This window comes from Perca fluviatilis, chromosome 22 (genome assembly GCF_010015445.1).
Source record: "Perca fluviatilis chromosome 22, GENO_Pfluv_1.0, whole genome shotgun sequence".
NCBI lineage: Eukaryota > Metazoa > Chordata > Actinopteri > Perciformes > Percidae > Perca > Perca fluviatilis.
The window spans coordinates 21,603,717-21,622,171 of record NC_053133.1 but is presented as its reverse complement, the minus strand read 5'-3'; the positions used below and the strand labels follow the sequence as shown (position 1 = coordinate 21,622,171).

The following is an 18,455-nucleotide window of genomic DNA, read 5'->3' as shown; positions in this document are numbered from 1 at the left end:
GACAAGTCCTTTGTCTGCAGCAGTTAGAACGTCGTTAGTAATTTTCACCAGTGCTGTCTCTGTGCTATGATTCTTTCTAAATCCTGATTGAAAGTCTTCAAATAAACTGTTGCTATGTAGAAAATCACATAACTGATTAGCAACTACCTTCTCAAGGATCTTGGAGAGAAAGGGAAGGTTAGATATAGGTCTGTAGTTTGCTAAGACCTCAGGATCGAGGGTGGGTTTTTTCAGAAGAGGTTTTATCACAGCTACTTTAAATGACTGCGGTACATGACCTGTTAATAGAGACATATTGATCATATCTAGTAGAGAGGTGTTAACCACGGGTAATGCTTCTTTGAGTAGTCTCGTTGGGATGGGGTCTAAGAGACAGGTAGATGGCTTAGCTGAAGATACCTTTACCATTAGTTGTTGAAGGTCTATAGGATAAAAGCAGTCTAAGTATATGTCAGGTCTAGTCGTTCTTTCTAGCAGTCCTGCGTTGAAAGGTGAACCATTAGAAGTTGAGGGCAAAAGGTGATGAATTTTATCTCTAATTGTTATAATTTTATCATTAAAGAAGCTCATGAAGTCATCACTACTCAGAGCTAGAGGAATAGATGGCTCAATAGAGCTGTGACTATCTGTCAGCCTGGCTACAGTGCTGAAAAGAAACCTTGGGTTGTTCTTGTTTTCTTCTATTAATGATGAGTAATAGTCTGATCTGGCATGTCTGAGGGCCGTCCTATAGGTTTTCAGACTGTCTTGCCAGTCCAAACAAGACGCTTCCATTTTGGTGGAGTGCCATTTACTTTCAAGTTTTCGCGAGTTTTGCTTTAATTTACGAGTTTGGGAGTTATACCAAGGTGCTAGTTTCCTTTGCTTCATCTTCTTCTTTTTGAGTGGAGCAACAGAGTCTAAAGTAGTCCGTAGGCAGGCCGTAACACCATCTACACAATTGTCGATTTGAGAGGGACTAAAGTTTTCATAAAGGTCCTCTGTTGTATTAAAACAAGGTAATGAGTTTAGTGCTGTTGAAATGTCTTCCTTAAATTTAGCTATAGCACTGTCAGATAGGCATCTAGTATAGAAGCTTTTATCTAATTTCGTATAATAGGGTATTAAGAATTCGAAAGTAATTAAGAAGTGGTCTGATAATAAAGGGTTTTGCGGGAATACTAATACATCTTCAATTTTGATACCATATGCCAGCACGAGGTCGAGGGTGTGGTTAAAACAGTGCGTGGCCTCATGCACACTCTGACTGAAGCCAATAGAATCTAGTAGTGAGTTGAAAGCTGTACTAATACCTACATCTTAAGTCCAAGTGTCAAGACAGCATGTTCCTCAGCTAATTCATCACGACGCTACACTGCTGCACGTGTTTAGGGGTGGATTCACTGCCTCATTAAGTGGAAGAGGAAAATGCCAAGTAAATGTAATTAAGAAAACACAGGGTGCTTTGGACACAAATGACCTGGTATATAAAGTAGTATTGAATGATGGTAGGCAAGAGACAAAGAGAAACAAATGTGAGTGAGATCAGAGGAAGGGAAAGGACTGCTGGGGGATAAAGTAAGGGAGAGATGAGAGGGGTGGGGGGGTTATCCAGCAATGAATAGCTAACCGTGAGGCAGGGGGTCTTCTGTATTTAAAGCAAAGCACTTGAAATTGTTAATCTGAGGGGCTTTTTGGCAGGTATATCTGTCAAAAAGGCCTAATGAAGATGCTGATTAAGAGGATGTGGCTTATGCAAGCGGGAGCCGAGTAAACCCGTAGAGGTGCAAGTTAATATATTGGACAGATCAATTTTTGATGGGGGGCTCATTAGTGGGGAGCGCAGTGGACACTTCATCAATGTGCGTGAAGGGCACAGCCTAAGAATAGCGATGGCTGGTCTGGAGCGCCGTCATGTAGAAATGCACTGAATAACTGCTCTGAATAATGCTGCATTTCAGAGCTGGACATTTCTGCTGCATTGCATTATATTAAAACTGAAGTTTAAATAATACATTCTTAGATACTTCAGCTTTTTGCTGTAGAACATGTATTGTGTACTCCTGGGGTTACTTCTCCATTAAAATCACTGGTTAAAAGTAATCACTGCTTAAAAGTAATCTCACAACACATGCATTTTAAGCGTTTTAAAATATTACAAATTAAATTTTCTTTCAAACTAAAGATCAGTGTGACAAGATCATCCATATGAGCTTTGTCTTATCAAGGCAGCCCTATTGGCCCAGCATTTTTCATCATTCATGTGACCATTCAGATGTGTCACTTCTATATTTTAAGTTTTTTTTAGGGCATATCCTTGTGTTACCTTATAGAAATGATTCCAATTAGAAATTCCATAGAAAAATAACTGGCAATTAAAGAACAAGGTTAACTATTATATTTTTAACAAATATATGGTGAGAAATGTATCATAATCAATGCCATAGGTACAGTAACTTAAGAATGCATTGCAAACACCAAGAAAAAAACATTCCCTTTGCTTCTAGCTCTTGTTTTTTTGTTGTCGTCTTGTTAGCCTACACATAATGACAATAGCAGGTTAACAAGTTTAGACAAGTAGACATCAGGCTTGTTTGGGGAAAGAGGGTAGTAAGAGTGAGAGAGAAAGTTTCCCCTGATTTGATGCTGTCTTTTCGAAATTATTCTGCTATAATCTACCATTATTTGTTCTTAAAGTGAGCTTCTCATCTCCTCCCCACAGGGTGCTGAAGGTGTTCCTGTCCCGTACAGCCCAGAGGATCCCCTATATGACCAGCTGGCGAGTGTTGCGTCTGCTGGGCATCATCCTGCTTATCGTCTGCTGGTTTCTGGTGGCTTGGACATCTGCCGTCTGTCAGAACCCGGACAGGAAATTGGCTCTCATCGACGTGGGATACACGCCCAGCGGGCTGCAGTTCAGCATGTGCCTGCTGGATCGCTGGGACTACATGATGGCTGTTGGTAAGCCCTGCTACTGCCCTCTGCCTCCATAGGGTGTTGAGGAATGATTTATGAACTGAACTCTGTGTGTGAGTGTATGCGTGTGTGTGCGCGAGTGGGTTATTTGAGGTATTCATTGCATAAAATCAAGAAATAATTTGTTTGGCGTGATAGAATTTGGAGATCAAAGAGAGTGTGAGAGACAAGAAAAGAGAAGTTGGATGAGTAAAACAGTTTGCCTCCATCTACATTTGGCAATGCTCTTACATTTCCCAAAGTAGACATTAATCCTCTCCACCAGGTGCTACACTTATGGATATTTTCCTGTGTTGTGCATGGAGGAGAGGGCAACCAACAGCAGATAAAGGCAGATGAGAAATCAAAGATGGTCGGAAAGGAGCAGCCCCTTAGACTTGAAAAAATCTGCATGCTGTTTTACGTCTGCTGACTCAAAATGCTGAAATGAAAGAGAACCGTGGTCCTTTTTGACTTCTGGGAAAACAGATGGACCCCCAGCGGAGCCTACATGCTGTGAGACTGTATACTGAAGGCACATTCTCATCTGTTTATTAGGAGGTAAAAATAGGTTGGTAATAGGGAAGTGCAAGTCAGCACACACACAGCTCATGAATTACACACACACCCAGATGCAATGAATCTTTCTGATTTTGAAATCTGCACCTGCAAACACTTGCAGTCAAGGGTATAATTGTAATACATAAAAAAAAAATCCTCTACTAAACATGCAAAAAGCTAGTTTCAAACCAGTAAGGATTTATTTAGTATGCACAACAAAACTGCAGCTTCAGCGTTGCAATGATGTGTTCATTTAATCTCAAACATTATATTCCATTTAATTACATTTCTCTCATATTCCTGCAGACCCACCAGCATTTGTATAGTTCATGCTCTGTAAAAACGGCATTTTGGTCATCTTTTTAATAAGGCACTATTTATAAAGGGTTCATGAATTGACTTTGTTAGGTTGCAATGTGAAAATCGCTTTGGCTGGTGGCCATCCTCCCCAAGTGTCTTACATTCCAATTAATAAAGTTTCAGAGGTGTCACACTTTCCAATAAGCAATAATAATTGTTAATATGCTGTCAATAAAATGTCCAGATGCTCTGAACTAGCTAAAAAAAAATCAAAGCACGTGTCTGCTGGAGCAGGATATACAGTACTCCAGCCAGAGAGGTTTCTTCCAAACTGGCAAACCAAAAGTTGTTCATATTTATGGTATAAAACTGATATATTAAGGTGTAGTTAATGACTAATGAGCTATTAATGAGTTAGTTAAATTGAATTGAATTAGTTACAATTTATAAACCCTTTATAAAGGCTGCCTTATTAGAAAGTATTACAAAATGTCTTTCCAATAAAAAATTACTTTTCATATTTTGTTTTTGTGCATTTTCCCTTTATTGGAAAGCTGATAATGAGGGGAGAGAGAGAGGAGTATGACACAGCAAAAGTCCACCTATTTCGTCTTCCTTTAGAAAATACTAGTTTTAGTTGAAAACTGGTTGAAATATTCTTACTAGAGTGTCAGAATTCTTTTCTTTTTTTTAAGAATGTAAGGTTTTAGGACTCAATGTAACCAGAAATAGCTTGATGAGATGCATTTGCAGTGCTCTAGCTGGTTGGTAGACTAGTGTGTTAACTGGGGATATCCTTGATGCATTTAGGTGAAATCAGTCTAAAAATTCTGAATCTATAACCTCATTTTGATTCATTTAAGATATTTTAACCTTCACATGCCCACACACAACCTTCACAAATAACACTTCTGTGAGTGGCCAATTACATCAGAAATGCATGTGATTAACTCCCCACAGTTCAAGCAGACAACACTATGAATGTGAAAATAATGGCACCCGGTTTTCATGGAAAAAGCAGCTTGTTTATTGCTGTAGAGTTGGCTACCTTGGAGCCATTACATGGGGTTGCCATGGAGGTGCACAGGGATTCATATATTGTCCAAAGAGAATACAACCACAGCTGTTACAAATGAGTTTGATAGCTTGTGTTAAACAGGGCACATTTCTGTATACCTGTGTTTGCACCAGCTCCATGAGAGCACTGAACTGTGACGTGGCTGGTTGGTGGGTGCACGTCCCCTTTTTTTTGTGCACTACATATAAATTATTTCTTGGCCCGTATGTTCATTGTGTTCACCACCTCTTTTTCAATCTCACTTTACAGCTGAGTTCCTCTTCCTGCTGTGGGCAGTGTACCTTTGTTATGCTGTAAGGACGGTGCCGTCTGCGTTCCATGAGCCTCGCTACATGGCCATCGCTGTTCACAACGAACTAGTTCTGACGGCGATATTCTATATCATCAGGTGAGAACTCCTTTTCCCAGTCATCCGGATTCCTTAGTGGGTATATGTGAATGAATATCAGAGAAATATGTCTCAAAATCTTAGCAACAAAATTGTCTGCATACCCAGATACCACTAGGATATCATTTTGTGTAATTTGCATGAATTTTCCTTTTCAACTTGTCACAGGAAACTCTTGAATAAATACAATTCCTGGCACTATCTTAATAGACCTGGTGAAGTTCTTCCCACACATCTGGGGCTCCAAGGAGGATAAAACCAACATGATTACTAAAAGAAGCATTTTCTTTAACATACAGATACTGTCACACACATTTACAAAATGTTCCACATTTACTAGTAATATCATAGTCTTTGATTGCCCTCCGCAGTTGTCATTTTGACGTTTATGTCCTCCAGTAGATTCTCATTTTGATCACAAATAGGCTGCCGCATGAGTTTCAACCCCTCTGTTCACCAGGGAGTTGTTTTTATATTGTAGTGAAATCAGCCCTCTACCTCCAGTGTACATGTCAAATAGCTGCACCGTGCAGTTTATAAATGAGGCCTTTCAGCTGACATCGCCACAGCCATTCCTAACTGGAGTCCCCTCTAATTGAGAGCTCAGCTCTATCACATTATTTACTAATGAACCATGACAGAATGATTAATGTTTTTTTCAAGACCGCAAAAATAGCCTGAATTATTGGCAGCCATATATTTCAATTATAAATTAACATCCATTACAAAAAAAAGTGTGCATCATCAATCTATAACCTGATACTTTTTAATCGTTTTGATGGTATTTGAACATCTGGCTCTTTGATATTACTTTGCCAACGCCTTTAAATTGCCTCCTCAGCCTTGTTGTGAGGTTTTTCTCTCCAGAAAATAGCCAAACGAGACCCCTAATAAATTGGAAAGTTGCCTGGTGTGGCTAGTTACTCTGACTTGCTGCCACCAGAGACCACAGTGTACACTGGGGCTTGTTAGAGGCATCCGGCATCCATTTATGTTACTCACAAAACCTTCTATTTGATCCCACAGTGACCAGTTAAAGCTCTGGCTTCCTTGTTTGCTGTGATAGTCATCAGGTTTTAGCCAGGTCCAGGCGTGAGTGGGATGTTGAGAGAAGATGAAGGGAACGTTGATGTGGTGCGATGTGTGCGAGTGTTTTCAGTGATGCCAAGCATGCCAAGGTTATTAAATCCTCATCTGCACAGAAACTCCTCACAAAACCTAGATGAGGGAAGACTTCAAAGCTTTGGGACATTTCATATGCTGGACCTTTGCCTTCATACATGCCTCTAAGCTATTATCACATAACTGTTCGTTAATTAGCCATTTGCCAACTTTGACAACGTAATGAGTCTGCTAGATGACATTTGCTTGGATAGAGGCTCTCTGGTGGTTGAATTAGCATCTGACAGGACATACCTTCATATCTTTAGTGCGCATGAGGTCTTACTGTGCTGAAAGCCATTTTAAATAAAAGGCTGGAGCTTTTCCTTGCACTATCGTTGTTTCTGTCAGTAATAGTCTCATTTTCTACCAACTGCTGCACCACAGTCAACCCAGTGTATTATTGTCTGATGTATAAATAGGCCGAATCTTGTGAACAGATCAAGGTCACTCCCTTTTACTGTGAATCCAATTGAAAGAATGAGGAAAATATTGTTTCCTTGCTGGCGAAAGGATCACCCAAGTGGAAAATTATATGAGGCAGTGGAATTGATGCCTAGACAGACAGAGTGTATAAATCTACTTTGGCTGAAAACACAGTAAGTCTGCTGGTCTCTGTCTCTCCTGGCTCCACCTGTAACTAAGAGGTTTACTGCAGACAGAACAACCTGTATAAATATCATAGCATATTTTAGTCATACTTCACTGCATTTTGTGGATGACAATCCGCTATCATAAAGATGTTTAGAATGTGTTTATTAACAAAACTGTTGTAGTGGAAAGAAATGTGAGCACAGATACTAAACTGTTAATGAACATAGTGAGGTTGAGCAGTTTGATTAATGACTCTGCATTATTATTATGCATACTGTACTATGACTTATAGTAATGCTATCTGCAGCCAGTAAAATGTTTGATTAAACATTAGGTAAACATCTGGATATCCCTGCTCCTGTACTCCTGCTAGATTAAATTCCTCTCTCTTTCCTGTTTCTTACGTCTTGTATTGCTTTCCTCTTTGCTTCTCTTTACGTCCTGACAGGTTCACTCTTGCTCCAGAGCTCCATCCAGACTGGATGCTGCTGCTGTTCTTCACCCACACCCACTTAACTGTAACAGTAACACTGGGTCTACTCCTCATCCCTAAGGTAAACATCAACAACAAATGCTTCACTTTTTCTGGGATTTGGGGTGTTCTTTTGTGTCTCTGGTGCTTCCACACACATACAAACTTTGAAAGAAATCCATCCATGCTGTTTTGAGTGAGATACAGTTTCTGAATGTGTCCTGCTTTCAGTCTCCTAGTGAGCTGTTCAAAATCGGCCTCGGACTGTGACGTCACAGTCCGAAATGAGCTGGCTAACCACAACCGTTAGCTCGTTAGCATGCTAACCGTTAGCATTAGAATGCTAACGCTAATGCTAATGCTAGCATGCTACGTCGTTCTCAATAGCAAAGCACTGCTACAACACACACAAGTTCACCATAATCTACAAAAGAACTACTTACATGTGTGCCCTCATTTAGAAGTCTCCCAGCTAATCCTGCCTTGTAACTGACCAAAGTTGGAGAAACAGGCTTTCTTTTACTGTCTCTAGAGTTAGCTAGCTGACATGCTCTACATCTAAGCTATGTTGAGCATGTGCGAGTGCAATCAAAGATAGTACAGAAGAAGAAGATGAAAAGAGGTCTCACTCTGTAGCTAAAACAGAAACCAGGTGAAAAGAGGATCTGCAGCAGTGAGAGAGAGCTGTGCAGTACAACAAAAATATGGTGCTTTTTGAAAATTAAACCATGTAAACCTATTCTGGTACAATCTTAAAATACAGTTATGAACCTGAAAATGAGCATAATATGGGCGCTTTAAAGGTCCAATGACATGGTGCTCTTTGGATGCTTTTATATAGGCCTTAGTGGTCCCCTAATACTGCAAAGCAGAGAAAGGGGAGGTAACCTTGCTCCTTATGACCTCATAAGGAGCAAGATTCCAGATCGGCCCATCTGAGCTTTCATTTTCTCAAAGGCAGAGCAGAATACCCAGGGCTCGGTTTACACCTATCACCATTTCTAGCCACTGGGGAACCATAGGCAGGCTGGGGGAACGCATATTAATGTTAAAAAACCTCAAGGTGACATTTTCATGCCATGGCACCTTTCATATTTCATTTTGTTTTATTTTAAGGAAAAAACTGTGACTATATTATATATTTAGCTTATTGTCAACATATCACATGAAAAGACCAGAAGAAACAATGAATTGATCCTAGTTAGTATTTTTTGTATATCCGAAGCCTGATAGATCTTATTCCTCTGTGCCATAGAGCCAACAACTATTAAAAACACATCAGTGAGCCACACTGTTGCACTGGGCAACATGTTCCTTAATGATGATAAACATGGAAACTTTAATAAACATTATTTTGAGTCAATCCCACATACACCATCCTGCTACTGTAACCAGAGCACCAAATATGGATTAATGCGCAGCTGAAAAATAGTCCCAAACAAATGCACTATTTACTCCTGTTTGAATAACATTTGTCAAAGACTAGAGCTGTTTTAGGAAATAACTTAGCTTTTTAAAAGAAATGAAGCTATATAATTTTGTTACATGTTTTTCAAGATTTATATCTTCAGTGAGAACCAATGGGCTCTGGGGTGAGAGGCACAGACAGATTAGGGAAGTCAGAAAGTATTGAGACAGACTGATTAAGCTAGCTTTATTAAACATAAGGCTGAAATAAATAAAAAACAAGAACACTTAAAGCAACACTATGTCTTCCATCGGAATCGTTTCTTTATTGGAATCGTTTGGAGGATTTGGTTTCAAATCTGATCATGGGTTCCAAATTTAACATGCGCAAATTTGGGTTTCCGTAGCAGCCAGGCGCTTGTTGTGTTGCAGCCTTGGACCACAGTAAGCGGTGCTCTAGTGTAGCTTTATTTTACATTGAAAAAGCCCCGTCAAATTGCAACCCACCTTTGAATCAAAATAAAACTTTCCTCTTATTTGTGAATTAAGCATGTGATCCGTTTCAACTCCACCCCTCAAAGAATCGGAATCGAGAATCGATGAGAACCGGTATCGAAAGGAAGAATCTGAATTGGAATCAGAATCGTTAAAATCCAAACGATGCCCAACCCTACTAATAAATATAACAAGAAACTTAACAAAACCCAGGAACAAGACACATCGATTACTCTAGCTGTATTCCAAACTGCCAACTATACTAGCAGTATACTATACTAGCAGTATAGTAGGCGTACTGATTTGGCCATGTAGTATGTAGTATTTAGTATGCAAACTAAAGCAAAATCTGCAGTATGGCAAAAATACCCGCATGTTGTACTGATTCGGAAATGCATCGGAACAGCCTACCTCCCCTACTGTGTCCCACAATGCAAAGCGCTGGAACGGTCACAACAACCGGTCATTACCTACGCTTTCCATAACTGGAAACTGGCTTAGCTTCACCTTTGCAACAGTGCAACAGCCAATTTTGTTCTTCTTTATGCCACACCACCAGTTCCTGTTTGCAGACACCCACATGAGAGAGGATATAGCCTCTGAGGCCTATGAGGACGAGCTGGACATGGGTCGTTCCGGGTCGTATCTCAATAGCAGCATCACATCAGCGTGGAGCGAACACAGTCTGGATCCTGAGGACATTCGGGTAAGCCGTGTCTCCTTTTAACCTTTCATTCTCCATTGTATAACCTGGTGACATCTTTTGAATCCTCCAAAAATACTGAGCCATGGCAGTTCTTTACTGTATTGCAGACACCAGACGAAACGAGCCATCTCAGTTCTATTAATGGCTGTGGCGTAAGGTCTTGCGACAGTCTTTGGGAAAAACGTACCAACGTGAGCTGAGATTTCTGTTTGTCTGTTAGAGCTGAAGAAGTCTCTCTACAAAAAGATTTGGGCAAGCCTATTTACCAGAAGGCATTCATTGTATCGGATGGGCATAGAGACAGAAAAACAATAAATTAAAGACCTGAGCTTTGAGGCTGTTTCAGACATTAAAACACACTTTTGTTTCCTTATCGAGACTGTCCTGTCTTTGCTTTTTTTCAGCATGTGATATTCCGTAGTGCATTATTTAACAAGCGTTTGTAGTCAAGTGTCATGAATTTGTACTGCATGTTCAATGTGCAGTAGAATGTCTGCGTTTTTGTAAGTGTTTTGATTAGAAATCCCTTTTTTAAGCTGTATAATTGTATTCATTTGTCCTAACAGGCAGCTGATCGCTTTGCCTCTGTCTTTCCTCTCACTTCTGTCATGAATACGTAGGAGGAGCTGAAGAAACTCTACTCCCAGTTGGAGATTTACAAGAGGAAGAAGATGCTGGCAAACAACCCTCATCTCCAGAAGAAACGGAGCTCCAAGAAAGGGTTGGGTCGCTCACTGATGAGGCGCATCACTGAGATTCCAGAATCAGTGCACCGGCAATGCAGCCGCGAAGACAAGGAAGCTGGAGAACACGGGAGCAACCGCAACAGCATCTGCATGTTAAAGAAGAACCCATTTGATTCGACTCACCCAGGAAAGCCAGCGAAAGAGGAGACGCTAAAGAACAAGGTTTTCTCCCTCAAGAAGTCCCACAGCAGCTACGACCACGTCCGTGACCAGGGTGAAGACTCCAACAGCTCAGCGACAGACAAGATGGAGGTGACCCCAGCTGAAGGCTCCCTCCTGGATACACTTATGGGCAAGAAGCTGGTCAAGAAGCAGTCCAGTGAGAACGTAAGTGTCCCCAGTGAATCTACAGAATCAGTTCCTTTGGTCTGCAAGTCAGCCAGCGCCCATAACCTCACTGCTGACAAGAAACCAATTCATCCTAGAGCCTCCATGCTGCAAAAGTCCCTCAGTGTCATCGCCAGTGCCAAAGAGAAGACTTTGGGGTTCACAGGAAAGACCCAGAGCACGGAGGAGAGCAATAAGAAGAGTCAGCCAAAGAGCAAAGACACAAGGGCCAATGCAGAGCCAGAAAATGAGTGCCAACCCAAGATGATTATTAGCCAGTCGGTTGAGTACAAACAGACTGCGCCAATAGGCAGGATCATGAAACAGCCAGTGAGCGGCAGCCAGCCTACTATCTGTTCCGATCCAGTCAAGGGAAAGGACCTCTACGATGTCTCAGAAGTGTGTCCCTGGGAAGTGGAGGATCTCCCAACTCCATCTGAAAACAAGGTCCAAAAGCATGTATCCATCGCACCTAAGGAAACCACGACGGTTCACGGAGGTAGCACCAAGGGAGGCAAATCTCAGAAGCAGAAAGCGTCTGATCAATCTCCATCGAGTGGCAGACATTCACAGGAAAATCAGAAGACAACCTCTGTACGAGCGGAGATATGTCCATGGGAAGATGGAGGTGAAAGTCAAGGCAGTCAAGTGGAAAGCCCAAAGCAACAAACATACAGTCAGGCAAGCAAACCTGCCAAGACCCAGCAGCCTCATTCTACAACAGAGAGCTCCAACAAAAAACAGGAAGAGGTTTGTCCATGGGACTTCGAAGAGACCCAAAAGACAACAGAGCTGGCTTGTTCACCAGATATGACAACACAAAGAAAAGGCACCTCTCCTGTGGATGGGAAAGAGAGAAGTACCCTTTCAGATCCATCCAAAACAGGAGGCTCACTCCAGCCACCATCTTCAAAAGCTGATGTATGTCCCTGGGACTACGACAGCACTGCCGTATCTCCAAGTTCTGAGAGGACACCTAGTCCCTCTCGAGCATCCAAAACCAAGAAGGGTACCCCTTCCACAAGAACAGTTGAGAAAGAGAAATCAAAAGACGCTGATGATGAGAAAAGTAGAACAAAAGCTAAGGACAAGAGTAAATCTTCAGAGAAACACGTGAGCCAACAAAAAATGGCTGAGGTATGCCCGTGGGATGTAGAGAGTCATCAGGAAGTGCCAGTGGTAGAAAAAAAGAAAAGTGTGAATGTTGGAGCAGCCAAAGCAAAGCCAGCTGAAGTCTGTCCATGGGATTTTGAGGATACGTCAGATAAAAAAGGTACAGACACAAGTGTAGTGAAACAGTGCAATCCAAAAGGCGGATCTGCAGGTTCTGCTAAAAAGGCAGATGTTTGTCCCTGGGACTTTGAGGATAGCACATCAAGCAAGAAGGCATGACACTCACCCCTAATGGACCACTGAAATTATAGTTATTGACGTATCCTTTTTCACTTTGAAATCGTTAAATATTACCTTTTACTATTGGTATGGTGGCTTGGAAGAAAAGTTGATCAAGTTCCACAAGTTGCCTTCCTTTCCAAGGTTTTGTTCCTGTTTTACCTATTTTGAAAACAAATATGTACAAAAAAACAAAACAAAGTCATGACAAGCATTCCAGATTATTACAGGAAAATCCTGAAGATAAATCTTAGACTAATTATGCAACTTTTGAGTCATCCTTTTCACTTCATAAGCAATGTTGAAAATCTGCATTTTTCATGTTCTGTATTCAGTCAACAATTCATACATGGTTCTTTTTGTGCATTAACATCGTCACTTAATGGACTAAGATAGGACTTGTACAGATGATAGGATTTGTAGAGAAAAATAATTATGAAATTAAGGTTGATGTACAAAACAGCAAAAGTGAAAGCCAAAGAATAAGGGAACATTTGCAAAGATACATGTTGGATATAAGGCGGTAAATAATTAGTTTGTGTCCAATCCTTGGCAAAGAGGGAAGGACTCTGCGAGGAATCAGTCTATAGCACTTTAGCCAACTCCATAAATAAAATAACTGAGGACAGACTCTGTTCTTCTTGTAAATTCTGTCTGCTCATTTTCAACTTCATGGCATGATAACCACACAGGATATCACACACCGACCAAACTTAGACATGTTTTTTGTTTAGATCTATTTAATTGTAGTTCTCGGCAGATTAAAATGCTTCCAATTCTGCAGAGATGTACTGTATGTGCCTAACTAACTAGCATTGTCTTGTATCAGTCTGAAGTAAAGCAAGTGGCTTCTCCTTCAGCACTTTGTGACGGTGAATTATATAAACAGCATGCACAGCCAGGTATCGAGAGTAGTCGGACCCTACCAGTTTGTCAACTAAAGCAGTTAATGTGTTGACACATATATAATGTTGTTTTTTTAATACCAGAGGCACTCCTTTTCCTGCTTTGATATTTCTAAAGCTCATTCAGGGTGGTGAAGATTATATGAGAGCAGCATTAACATGAATGTGTGTCAAAACGGCTCATATGTACACTGTAAAAAGTAGAGAGAGAAAAATACTTTGTTCATGAATCCAGCATGAGTCTTTGTGTTGGCTTGCACCAAGTGTGTGTGGGTGTGTGGGGGAGGGGTGTCTGTGTCTGTGGACACAATATCATGAATTTAAAGTGAAAATGTAATTCTGTAGTTGAACATCTGGAGTTTCATACATGATCATGTCTTGGCAGCGCTTTCTGTCCTTACATTCCCTCTCAAACACCAAAACTAAAAGGGGAGCAGGTCACCAATTTCATTTTACAAACAGCTGATAGAACCTGCTGCTTAAAAGGATAATATTAGGTTATTTTAACTAGGGCCGTCTTTTACGATTGGTAACAATAACTTTCTGAGACCTGGAACCTGCAACATCACCACAACAAAGTCTAATTTGGCAACAAACCCATGCAGTCAGATTAGCATACATACAAATGAAGGCGACCGGTAAAATACAATTATTACCAGACCCAAACGGAATCTTTTTTTACAGTTTTCAGCGGTCATCCAGAATTAAAATCTGCGGAATATAGCGGACTTGTTTTGACTTGCTTGCTTGTCGTGGAGATGTGTTAACATTCAGATTTAAAAACAAATCTGCAGAAAATCTGCGCTCGCAGATTCCGTGTGGCCCTCATTATTACCCAACCTTTTTATTTACAGACCGACTTCCTGGTTCTACTTTGACCTACCATACTTAACGTAGTTGTGTGTGCACACCGTTTCCCTATGCGATGAGGGTTTATTATAGCCTGATAGTCACACTGAATTGCCATTTTGTTTCACTTAATGCATTTAACTTAACATAGTGGTCATGTTAGCCAATTTCTCAATGATCATAGAAATATAGTAATACTGTATAATAGTTGTTATTTTTGTAAGTACAACAACGTGTACTGCTGCCTTAATCTCATCCATGGTTTTGCCAATTGTTGTGGCCATTGTGATTTTTAGTTAGATGTAGCTATTTTTTGGGCTCTTGAATAGAAAGATTACTATTTTTAATCGCACCTAAAAAGCTCTAATAGGTGGATTAATTCTCCAATAAAGGGAAACAGCCGTCAGAGAACACAAGACAGGACACCATGAACTGCTCGATAAATTGGAGATTCAGAGGCCTGGAACCAGTCACTGATCTCACACTTTTGGCCGCTCCCTTTTTGATTTTAATGTGAAATGAAGTGGTTTTGATTATTCAGCTAAACTGTTAGCTTGTTTACAACCTGTCTGATCAGACTTTGTTGTAACGATGTCGTCTTGTTTCCAGATCTTAGAAATTACTTTCTTGAGTCCAATGTTACCATAGCTACAAAAATAAAAACCCAAGTTTTTATAAAGCGGAACTATCCTTTAAAGGTGCTCTAAGCGATGTTGGGTGACCTTACTTCTTGTTGACGTTCAAAGTATTTTCAAACAAAACGAGAATAGCTCGCCCCTCCCTCGTCCTCATCCCGTCCCCTCCCCCTCCCTTCCGTGCCCCCAAATCCTTCTTGTCTGTTATTGGCTGGAACACTGTTTGTTACGTTTGGTGGTGCAGGTTGGGCACAGTTTGTTTTTGTTGCCGTTTGGGGGAGCCTTGGCTGTCTACAGAGATCGCGTTTTTTCGTGTGTTCAGCTCGCCGATAATGAGGAGATGTTTGCTGTATGTGACAACAAATGTTGTAGCCTAAAAAACGCACAACATCGCTTAGAGCACCTTTTAATTTAAGAAAACAATGGCAGTCTTCAGTTTTTTCTTTATGTTTCTGTTTTGGAAGTTCACAAGTAGCGTAATGCATGTTCTTCCCAGTTTAATGCAAGTACAGCCCCATTGATTAATTAAGATGATCATGTTAGAATTAAGCTCGGCAGTGAGGTTATCAATTAATAATCTGACTAAACCTGTTGAGGGTTTTGATTTGTTCACTGTTTTGTATCAAAATGTCCAAATATTCATCATGCACTATCCAAGTGAAGAAAAGAAATCTCCTACTTATATTTTAAACAATAACTGCAGTTGGGAGGAAACCTATGTATCAATATAGCATCTACGGTACTTTATTGTATCTTGTGAGAATCACATGGTATCACTGAATGTTGTCACTGATTGTAATTATCTATAATTGCTGTCAAATTCTTCAATATCTGAGCTCTGTAGGAGTCCTTACTAACTGATAATAAAAAAAAGAAAAATCTGTGCTCCTCAGTGAAAGTCCTATTTGATTAAACACAGTTCTTTAATAGCTCAATTTCGTTGGCACAAACTGAAAAGAATCCAGTGACAAATATTTGTAACCTTTCACGGCCGATTGTGTTTAATTCTACAGCTAGCCTCTATAGACGTGATTTAGATGCTACGTCTTATATTCCTGTGAAATGACCGCCGCCATTGACCTGTTGGGAGCTCGTCTGAACTATTTCAAATGTGGAGTGTTTGCCTTGCAGCGTGAGATTTGTCATCACCTCTGCTTTATGAGCTCCTATAGGAAACGGTGTCTTAGTAGAACTGTCAACGTGCATGGATTGATTGTAATGATTTTATGGCTCTATGTAATATTTATGGACCACATGTCCGCCGCCATCCATCATATGCATTGTGGTAGCGTCATGCAGCATCGTGCCAAGGGACCGTTGCTACGGTATGACAACAACTCCACTTTTTTTAAATTGACTATGGAATCACTGCCACATTGGATTTGTAGGCCTACTGCTCTGGGTGATGAATAAGGAATACCAAGCTGTATATTTTGAAAGCGAGCCTTTGTCCTTGTAGGAAAGCTATTTCAAATGAGAAGATGTGTTTATTTCATTGTAATTATTTAGAAAATCGACGACCTTAGATTCAGCTCATATACAGGCTCTAAAACAACTATGATTGTGGTGAAATTCAACCCATAAGACCCATAACAAGCAATAGATTATGAAAAGCAAAGAAGGTGTTTTTTTTTCTGACGTCAAAACCGTATTTATCTAGGCATTTGTTTAATAAAATTGTGCACACTGGGCCCGTGACATTTCCACATCAGAGGTCGCTGGAACACAAAGGAAACGTGATTGCAGTTCTACTTGTCTTAGAGCAGAAAATAAGAACACTGCAATATGGATCCATATATGGAATACGTCACATTCTCAGTTCAATCGACTCCGTTCTCTCAGCTAGTAGCCGTAGCCTAGCATCCCTCAGTTCAGTCAGTCCACAGCTGTCTGTGTGTTAATACGTGAACCAGTGTCTGTTTCTCTGCAGTTTATCGTTGTGTTTCATCCGTATCATCAATGAACCAGTGACAGTTTGAACCTCAAATGGAGACCCTTATTCTTCTTGTACCGTCTTGACATTAGACAACTGCGTCCTCTAGCTTTTTGTCCACCAATCAGATCTTTTACTTTAACGGTGCGTTCTGTTGGCTAGCTGCTTTCATTTAAACCTCTCTTCTCTTGTGACCAAAGTCACCTGATGGCAAACACAACTACTACTATTGCTACTACTATTCAATGCTGTAACGTCGTAAATCTTGCTCTTGTGGCTTCTGCATGAATTCAAGAAAAAAAATAAGAAATAGGACCGATGTTTCACTGCCCTTGATAGAAAAAAAAAAAAAAGAAAAAGAAAAAAATCTTTTATGGACTGTTAGGCTACAAGTTGTATAGTGAGTGATACTGTCCCTAACCCACTGTATAATGTTCTTGTTATAACTATTGCTCTATGACAAGCTTATAGCATCAATATATGGGAATATTTGGTAGATTTATATTGTGTTATATTGTGATAGCATGTACATAAAAGATACCTCCTCTGCAATAAATATTTATATGAAAATTAAGTGCATGCTCAGTGTGTTTCTGAATGTTTTTACTGCAAGATCCTTTTCAGTCGCTCTTCTACTGTGTTCCGACTACACCATCTCTAATCCCGCGGGATGCTGATCCAAGACACTCCCATGATGCATTTGTGCTTAGCAATCATCCCTGTCTCAGGTTTGTTTCGTTTATTCCTCATGTAGAGCTGCGGTTGGAGAAACCATGGCCTCTAAAAGCCTCATGCATCATAACCACTTTAGGATACGCGCATCTTGGCGATTGTCCTGAAATGCTTTCATCGCTTGATTCGGTCTTTTGGACAATGGCGGCTCTGCAGGAAGCGAGAGATACAAGATGCTATCAAATGCTGACTCCAGACCCCTGCAGAGAAAAAACCTGAACACTGCTATTTTCCAATCCCAAAATAATAATTGGCCAAACTGAAATTATTTATTCCCTGAGCCAAAGGGGAAATAATTTCTCGCTCTATTAATACCAACGTTCGACCCTAGTGACAGTGTCTGCACTGTCACAAGTACTTATGTCTCTGTCTACTTGTGAATATAGCCGTGATGCAGCCAAATGACATTGCTAAAGGGTATTGCGTAAAGCAAACAGGTTAGCATTGATTCCTGTTGACAAAAGCACATTCGGTGCCTTTCTAATAAATAGAAGATCAATACAGGGATGCTGCAGGGAACTGAAATAGAGAAACGTCAAAGAAGAAAACAGATGAGAGCTGTGACTGGGAGATATGGCAACTATTGATGTTCCATTTGATATTCATTACGGTGAGATAGCAGTCTTTCCGTAATGAAAGATTACGTGTAACATTTAAAGCAGCTATATTACATATTTTTATTATAATGTATTGAATGTGAAAGGGTCATTCGAAATAATAAACCTACAGAATATTGTCACATGAATCTGCAGCTTCCCTCGGCTTTACAGAGCTTTATATTGAGTTTTTAGTCCGGCTGCAACTTCACTGTTAACTTGAACTTTGATGTATTTATATAGC

At 40.4% G+C, this 18,455-nt stretch overlaps 1 protein-coding gene across 2 annotated transcripts in view; it reads left to right on the top strand.

Annotated features, from left to right (window-relative positions):
* gpr158a (G protein-coupled receptor 158a) overlaps positions 1 to 17,457 on the top strand; it is an 85,220-nt gene extending 67,763 nt beyond the window's left edge. Inside the window, exons 7-12 of one of the 2 annotated variants that reach the window (XM_039790418.1) lie at positions 2,702 to 2,940; positions 5,123 to 5,261; positions 7,465 to 7,570; positions 9,950 to 10,096; positions 10,204 to 10,287; positions 10,717 to 17,457. In XM_039790418.1, coding sequence (XP_039646352.1) covers positions 2,702 to 2,940; positions 5,123 to 5,261; positions 7,465 to 7,570; positions 9,950 to 10,096; positions 10,204 to 10,287; positions 10,717 to 12,561 — 2,560 coding nt within the window. In that variant the 3' untranslated portion in view covers positions 12,562 to 17,457. The remainder of the gene's footprint in view (positions 1 to 2,701; positions 2,941 to 5,122; positions 5,262 to 7,464; positions 7,571 to 9,949; positions 10,097 to 10,203; positions 10,288 to 10,716) is intronic. The other variant, XM_039790419.1, reaches the window with a different exon arrangement.
* Positions 17,458 to 18,455: the final 998 nt, after the last annotated feature.